This window comes from Alligator sinensis, unplaced genomic scaffold (assembly GCF_000455745.1).
Source record: "Alligator sinensis unplaced genomic scaffold, ASM45574v1 scaffold1083_1, whole genome shotgun sequence".
Lineage (NCBI taxonomy): Eukaryota > Metazoa > Chordata > Crocodylia > Alligatoridae > Alligator > Alligator sinensis.
The window spans coordinates 659,348-667,863 of record NW_005842644.1 but is presented as its reverse complement, the minus strand read 5'-3'; the positions used below and the strand labels follow the sequence as shown (position 1 = coordinate 667,863).

The following is an 8,516-nucleotide window of genomic DNA, read 5'->3' as shown; positions in this document are numbered from 1 at the left end:
GGCCACCCGCTTGGTGAGAGGGCAGCAGGATAGGCCCTACGGAGAGACTGAGGGACCCAAACCTGTTCAGCCTCTGCAAGAGGAGGCTGAGGGGGGACCTGGTGGCTGCCTACAAACTCATCAGAGGAGATCAAGAGCAAATAGGCAGAGCCCTTTTCTCCCCAGCACCACCTGGGGTGACGAGGAACAATGGTCATAAGCTGATGGAGAATAGGTTTAGGTGAGAGATCAGAAGGCGATATTTTACAGTTAGGGTAGCCAAAATCTGGAATCAACTTCCCAGGGAAGTGGTCCTCGCCCCTACCTTGGGCAAATTCAAGAGGAGGTTGGATGATCACGTGTCTGGGGTCTTGTGAACCCAGCATTCATTCCTGCCTGTGGCAGAGGGTCAGGCTAGATGATCTGTTCAGGTCCCTCCTGACCCTAGCTACTATGAAACTATGAAAACCAGTACTCTATGGCAAGCATCTCAGCCTCTGACTGAGGTCACAACCAAACTGTAAGTGTAAAGTCCAGAGGACAGATAAACATACAGTACTGTAGACAACTGCAGCTCTAGAGGAAAAAGTTTATAGTTTCATAGTTTCAGGGTCGGAAGGGACCTAATAGATCTTCTAGCCCGACCCCCCGCCAGGGCGGGAGAACAACAAAAGAACCCTAAAAACAAAAAACGGGACTCAAATGAGTCCAGCCAGGTAGGTATCCAGCCTCTTCTTAAAGATCCCCAGGGTAGGGGCCAGCACCACCTCCCTTGGAAGTTGGTTCCAGCTCCTAGCCGCCCTAACTGTGAAGTAGTTTTTTCGGATGTCCAATCTGTACCTCCTCTCCATCAACTTGTGCCCATTACTCCTTGTTATGCCAGCGGGGGCTAGGGGAAACAGCGTCTCCCCCAAACCCTTCTGGTTCCCCCTAGTGAGTTTATAGACGGTCACCAGGTCCCCCCTCAGCCTTCTCTTGTGGAGGCTGAATAGGTTCAAGTCCCGCAGTCTCTCACTGTAGGGTCTGCCCTGTTGTCCCCGGATCATGCGGGTGGCCCTCCTCTGGACCCTCTCCATGTTGTCCACATCCCTCCTGAAATGGGGCGCACAGAACTGGACACAATACTCCAGCTGCGGCCTGACCAGCGTCGCATAGAGGGGGAGGATCACCTCCCTGGCTCTACTCGAGATGCACCTGTGGATGCACGACAAGGTCCGGTTAGCCCTGCCAACCATGACTAGAGACTTATAATTGTCTCTAGGCACATAAGAAATTCACATCAAAATGGGAAGGCTGGCAACAAGCCTTATTTTTCCCATCTGCAGAGGAGGGCAAGAATTGCCGTGCAGAGTTAATACCAACACAGAACATACATGCCGTTAATATTTGGCTGCCTGCAGCAAAGCAGATGTAATCGCTACCTGTTCAGTTTTTCTCGCAATGAGATTCCCAATGGTCTTGCTGAAGAAACTGGCAAGCAACGGGTTCAAAGGTGGCTCATGATCCAGGAAGTCATAAAGGATATTCAACAAGGTTTCATCCCCTCCTAGCTTGTCATTGATCTGCGGCACATCAGAGGTCAGCAGTTCACAGGCGGTGTTTGGGTATCTGGAGACAGAACCACAGCAGCCGAAGGTGAGATTAGAGCCCTCATTAAAAATATCACTTTGCAACAGTTTCTAGGAAGTAAACGCTGAAATCCATCCATGTTTCTGATCCCGAAACCTCGCTTTGGAACTTCAACTTCAAACATGCATCGTACAGAGGCTTCCTATCCACTTTGCCCGTCTGCTCGCAGAAAGTCATTTAGGAAAGGTCTAATTAGGAGCTCACCACCACACACGCAGGCTATTGTCATCATACAGCACAGGTCCAATACACAGAACTGTACAAACATACGCGCCCTTTCAAATGCTCCAGAAGCAGATGAAGCACTTCAAAACAATACCTCTTTAAATGAGGAATATTTTGAAGCATTTCAGTTTTTGTTAGGTATTTACAAAGACAGGAGACCCATAGGTCCTGCAGTACCCCACGGTGCTCTGCTCCCTCTCTACCCCCTCCATAAAGGGGGTGAGAGGAAGAAGCAGTGCGGGCAGTGCTCAGGCCGAGTGACAGCCTGCAGACTGTACAGCTATGGGATCTGCTCCCGTAAAAGGGAGAGAGAGAGCAGACTGGGGCTGGAGAGTCAAAATCCCGGCAGCAGGGAGCTGGAAATTCCCGGCCACTGTCCTCCACCCTCCAGAGACATCTTCTAGACCCTCTAGTGCCTCTCGACTGCAGCAGTTTTGTAACATTCGAGCAGGGAGCGCCATAGGGACTGGCTGAAACATTTCCCAGCACATTTCCTAAAATACTTCTGTCCACGCCCCAAGATGGCCTGACACTGAAGAGGGGAGGGTTTCCTCTTCAGCAGCTCAGCAAGCCACTTATAGGGGCCACAGCCATGAATACTGAGCTTCCTGCTGGACAATCAGCCCATCTCCATGACCTGCTGCTATCAAGAAAGGAAGAAAAAAAAGAAGCCCAGAGCCTGTTTTCAACCCAAGCTGCCTTTCCTCTACTGGCAGAGCGAGTGTAATTTCCCTTTGCAAACAAAAACACCCACAGCCAAACAACTCGACACCTTTTAGGAATGGAAACGCATGAAACAATCTTGCATTGTAAGCACGTTCATTTCCTCAAACATCAAATGGCACAGACACCATCCGGAGAAAAACCTTTGCAACTGCAAGTAAACCAAATGACTCTCGTTAGCTATGTCAGGCCTCTTGCACCAGTCCGGGCTTCCGAGCAACGGCCACGTTTACCAACCCGCTTTCTCAGCTCTTCTCCCATTACAACTTTGTCACCAACATATTCCGAATATATTATCTTACCGGAAATCTCAAAAGCAAAGACACGGTGGCTGCTATGAGAGCCCTGCTAGTGGGAAGTCAGGTAGAAAGCAGGGCAAGGTAGCACCTTATAGACCAACGCATTCAGAGAGGCATGAAAAGTCGGTAAGGTGCCCCGGCCTTCTTTCTACTGATGTTAAACAAGCTTGACATGAATCTGTCCTCCTGAAAAAAGTCATAGCATCAGAGATAGTGAGGGTTGGAGGTCACATCTCGTCCAACCCCCTGCTCCAAGCAGGACCAGCCCCAACTACGTCATCCCGGACAACGCTTTGTCTACTCAGGTCTTCAAAACCTTCATGGATGGAGATTGCACCACCTCTCTGGGGAGCCTGTTCCAGTGCTTTACTACTCTGCTAGCGAGAAAATTCTTCCTAATGTCTAACCTCAACTTCCCCTGCTGCAACTTGAGACTATTGCTCCTTGTTCTGCCATCACTTCAGGGGGGAAGTGTCCTAGACAAACCAAACCAGTTTCAGAAAAGATGGATTCAAGCCAGAATATGTGCAGACAAGAGCTACGAAGATGACCAGGGAAGCATGGAGGCTATCCGGCAAAGGAAAACCACATGTGCTTGGCTGCTGAAGCCTTGCAAAATGAAGGCCAAGAGGTATCCAACTGCTGGCTATAAATACAAGGGGAGCAGGACAAACACCAGGGAACGAGAGGAGCTGTTTCAGCTACGGGATGATGCCAGCTCATGGACAATTGGGGATAAACAGGTCATGACTACATTTAGACTGGAAATCAAAAGGATCCCAAGCACCAGAGCAGGGAGGAGCAGGAAAGGCCTCCCCACCAGACCAGTGACAACAAAACCATGACGTCTAAGACGGAGCTCAGTGAGCTTACAGAGGGGTCTATAGGCTGTGCTGCCTGAAATAGCAGAGATCTGATCTGATGGCCCATGAGGTCCTTTCCAGCACGACAATCCAATTTCTACTCAAACTGTAGAAAAAAAAAGTGTCAACGGGTTTTTGTGATACCTTTTATTGGGTGAACTGTAGAGTTGGGAGAGCTGCTGAACAAGTTTTCAGGCATCTTCAGGACCCAAGGCAGGGCACTTGATGTCCGAAAGCTTGTCCAGAAGCTCTCCTGACTATAGTTAACCCAAAAAGAGATCCTCACCTCTCATACCTTTCCTGGACCATTGCTACCACAACACTCCAGCCCTACTAAAAAAAAGGTGACACTTTTGGGGGCAAAAAAACCCACACTTACCTGGGCCCATTTTATTGGACAGAGTCCAGTGGAGGGCATTGAAAATGGTTGTGAGGCTGGGGGATAGGACTGGTGAGGAGAGGTTGAGGGAACTGGGTTGATTTAATCTGGAGAAGAGAAGACCAAGGGGGATTGAATAGCAGCCTTCACCTCCCTGCAGGGGGGATACAAAGAGGATGGAGCTGGGCTGGTCTCAGTGGGGGCAGATGGCAGAAGGAGCAATGGGCTCAAGTTGCAGCAAGGGAAGTTGAGGTTGGATATTAGGAAACACTTTCTCATAAGAAGGGTGGTGAAGCACTGGAACAGGATCCCCAGAGAGGTGGTGGGATCTCCATCCTTGGAGGTTAAGGCTCAAGTAGACAAAGCCTTGGCTGGGATGATGTAGTTGGGGCTGGTCCTGCTTGGAGCAGGGGGTTGGACTAGATGTGACCTCCTAGATCCCTTCCGGCCACGATCTTTTCACTATATTTCACAAGTTTTGTTTCCTAAGAATTGGGCCGGCTTGCATGTGACATTCGGTTGGCAGATGCAGGAGCTCCAAGTGCACCCCACTGCCATGTAGGCTTCTAGTCCAAAACAACTAACAAATGAACCTGAAGCTCTCCCTCCCACGGAAAACATTTAACCAAACAAGCAGCTCAACATCCTCTGCAAGCCAGCACGAGGATGCCAAGGCCGTTCCTGCGCTTATGATTTAATGTCTTGCAAGGATTGCACGGGGCCCCGGTGGAATGGTAACTGCTTCATGGAAGCGCAAATCGTTGGATGTCAGCCCAGAGCAACACAACTGATAAAGGTCAAGACTGCTGCTACCTACAAATACCCTTACGGGCTATTGATTCTCCGCACAGGAAAACAGAGCCCAGTGAATCAGCATTCATGCTACAGGGAAAAGGAAAACATCGGCCCTTCCAAATCAAAGGCTCCTGCATGACTCCAGCATAGAAAACCATCCCCTTCCAAACACTCCAACCACCAGCATTTATATCTCAGATAATTTTAGCTAGATTAAGCTGCTCTCTTTAGGCACAGTCTAGACCAGTGGTTCTCAACATTTGTGTACCAGGGCCCATTTGTAAACATCGATGGCCAGTCCCGACCCAGTGCCCCTCACCCCCGACCCGCTGCCCCACACCCCCAGATGCCAGGGTGTGGGGCAGTGGGTGGGTATGTAGGGCATGGGGGGCCCCAAGCAGCCCCTTGCAAGCTGGAACTCTGCCAGCCTGCAAGGGAAAAGCCACCGTTTCCCACTTTTTTCTCCTTTAAGGAGAATCTGTTTTTAAAGTTTGTTGATCCATTTTTAAACATTGTTTGCAACCCTTTCAAATATTCTTGCAACCCACTTTTGGGCTGCAACCTGTGGGTTGAGAAATGCTGGTTTATGCTATTACTACAGCAAGAAAACTATTGTGATTTGCGACATGTGTTTTGATTTTACCCACAATTTATCAAATCAACACTTAGTGCATAAAGTTGCATGGGGTAGTTAGACTGGTGTAATGTGCTCCCCATGGTGTACCTGCCTCCACAACAAGAAGGATGTGGTTATACTGTACTAGCATGCAGAGGCAGGCAGACTCCCAAAGCACGTTTACTCCCATCTCAGTCAAGGTGTCCGCTCAAGAGGAGGGCAAAGAAAGCACAAGGACATCCTCAAGGAGAATTTGAAGAAATACATCAGCATCAACACATGGGAAACTATCACCCAGGACCGCCCTAAATGGAGAAAGAGTCTGCTGCAAGGATCTCAGGACTCTGAAACTTCACTATGACAACATGAGATGGAAAAGTGGGAGAGGCAGAAACAGCGCATCTTGGACTGAACCGAGAAACCAGAGCCACCCACCCCGCACAGAAACACGTGCCCGAGCTACAGCAGAGTCTGTCGATCCCAGATTGGCCTCATCGGGGTAGGGCTAAGATTCAGAGTGACCTCAACAAATTGGAGGATTGGGCCAAAAGAAATCTCATGAGGTTCAACAAGGACAACTGCAAAGTGCTTGGGACAGAACAATCCCCTGCACCGGTGCAGGCTGGGGGTGACTGGCTGGGCAGCAGCTCTGCAGAAAAGGACCTGGGGGGGACAGTGGACGAGAAGCTGAACAGGAGCCAGCAGTGTGCCCTTGTTGCAGAGAAGGCTACTGGCATCCTGGGCTGCACTGGTAGAAGCGCTGCCAGCAGATCGAGGGCAGTGATTCTTCCCCTCTATTCAGCACTAGGGAGGCCACATCTGGAGTCCTGTGTCCAGCTGTGGCCCCCCACTGCAGAAAGGATGCAGGCAGACTGGAGAGAGTCCAGTGGAAGGCAACAAAAATGGTTCAGGGGCTGGGGGACAGGACTGATAAAGAGAGGCTGAGGGAAATGGGTCTACTCAGTCTGCAGAAGTGAAGACCGAGGGGGATTGAATAGCGGCCTTCAACTTCCTGCAGGGTAGTTGCAAAGAGGATGGAGATGGACTGTTCTCAGTGGGGGCAGGTGACAGAAGGAGCAATGGGCTCAAGCTGCAGCAAGGGAAGTTGAGGTTGGATATTAGGAAGAACCTTCTCAGGAGGAGGGCGGTGAAGCACTGGAACAGGCTCCCCAGGGAGGTGGTGGAGTCTCCATCCATGGAGGTTTAGGGTTAGGGTTGACAAAGCCCTGGCTGGGATGATGTAGTTGGGGCTGGCCCTGCTTTGAAGAGGGGTTGGACTAGATGTGATCTCCTGAGCTCCCTTCCCACCCGAATTTTCTGATTCTATGATTCAGACCCACAGATAAGACAATCATGGAAGTCAACCATCCTCAACTACACAGGACTGACTGACTCATCATCATCAGAAAACTAGTATAGTGAAAAGGGTTCTCTCTTTTTGTTTGTGATGTCATCTAAATTTAGCCTCAGGAATAAATCAGACAGCATAAAAATGAGACAGTTACTAGCAAGCTCCAGGATTTGCTGACAGCAACACGCAAAACCCCTTAGTACAAAGTTTGCAGTACTCATCATCTGTGCTACTCTGTTGTTAAATGTGCTTTGGCATTCAGAAAGCAAACCACAATGCATAAATATCGTGAGAACACCTCCACCGACGTACATAACAGGGAGTGCACATATCTCGTGATCTCATTTTGTTGTGACCTGCATCCACCCTGCTCTCATTTCGGTCATCCAAGGCTCGGTTACATCTAAAATAGGTTGTGAACTGCATAGGATGCAACATAGTGTAAGTAAAACCTTCAGATACTGTATTTCTCTTCACACGCAAGATGTGGGACTACCAACACATCTTGGAGAAAAACAATCAGCGGTAACAACTGCCTATTGGGGAGGCACTGAAGTCCCGGAGGGGTGGGGAGTTGAGAGTCCAGGAAGAGTGGTCGTTCCTTAAGGAGATGATCCTCCAAGCACAACGGGTGACAATCCCCACATGGATCAAAGGGGTCAGGAGTGCTCAAAAGCCCCCATGGCTCACCAAAAGCATCCAGGAACGTCTCAAAGCCAAAAAGAAGGCATACACCCAGTGGAAGGGAGGGGCCATCACCAGGGAGGACTATACCTCCATTGCTCGGGGCTGTAGGGGGGCTGTCAGCAAGGCCAAGGCGGAGAAGGGACTGGGATTAGCCACCAGGATCAAGAATAACAAGAAGTCCTTTCTTAAATACACAGGGGGTAAAAAGAAGGTACCAGGTAACGTAGGGCCTCTGCAGGATACACTAGAAAATCTAGTGGTCACACCAGATGACAAAGTCAGCCAGCCTCTTTAATAATTTCTTTGCCTCCATCTTTTTGAGCAGGGACAGGGCTCCCCGATGGTCCCAGGGGAGGTGCACCCAGGCCTAGGGTCAGAGAGGACCTAGTCAGAGAACTTCTGGAGCGACTGGATGTGTTCAAATCAGCAGGTCCTGACGATCTCCACCCCAGGGTGCTGAGGGAATTAGCAGAGGTCACTGCAGGACCCCTGGCACGGCTTTACGAGCACTCATGGTGCTCTGGTAAGGTGCAAGAGGACTGGAAAAGGGCCAACGTGGTCCCCATTTTCAAAAAAGGGAAGAAGGAGGATGAGGGAACTACAGGCTTATTAATCTTACTTTGGTCCTGGGGAAGCTCTTTGAGAAAATTATCCAGGAGCACATCTGCGAGGGGCAAACAGGGGAGATCATGCTCAGGGACAGCCAACACGGGTTCATTCAAGGCAGGTCCTGTCAGACCAACCTGGTGGCCTTCTACGACCAGGTCACAAAATCCTTGGACACAGGTGTCGCGGTGAACATAGTCTTTCTGGACTTTAGGAAGGCCTTCGACACTGTCTCTCACCCCATCCACATTAAGAAATTAGGTGACTGTGGTGTCAATGCCTACACAGCTAGATGGGTCACTAATTGGCTGGAGGGCCGCACCCAGAGAGTGGTGGTGGATGGGGCCTTTTCGACCTGGAGGGG

General features: G+C 50.1%; 1 protein-coding gene across 1 annotated transcript in view; it reads right to left on the bottom strand.

The window, feature by feature from the left end:
• The window catches only part of PPP6R2 (protein phosphatase 6 regulatory subunit 2), a 154,817-nt gene that overhangs the window by 81,169 nt on the left and 65,132 nt on the right, over positions 1–8,516 (bottom strand). Inside the window, 1 exon segment of the mRNA XM_025215448.1 lies at positions 1,401–1,587. Within this exon segment, the coding sequence (XP_025071233.1) occupies positions 1,401–1,587 (187 nt within the window).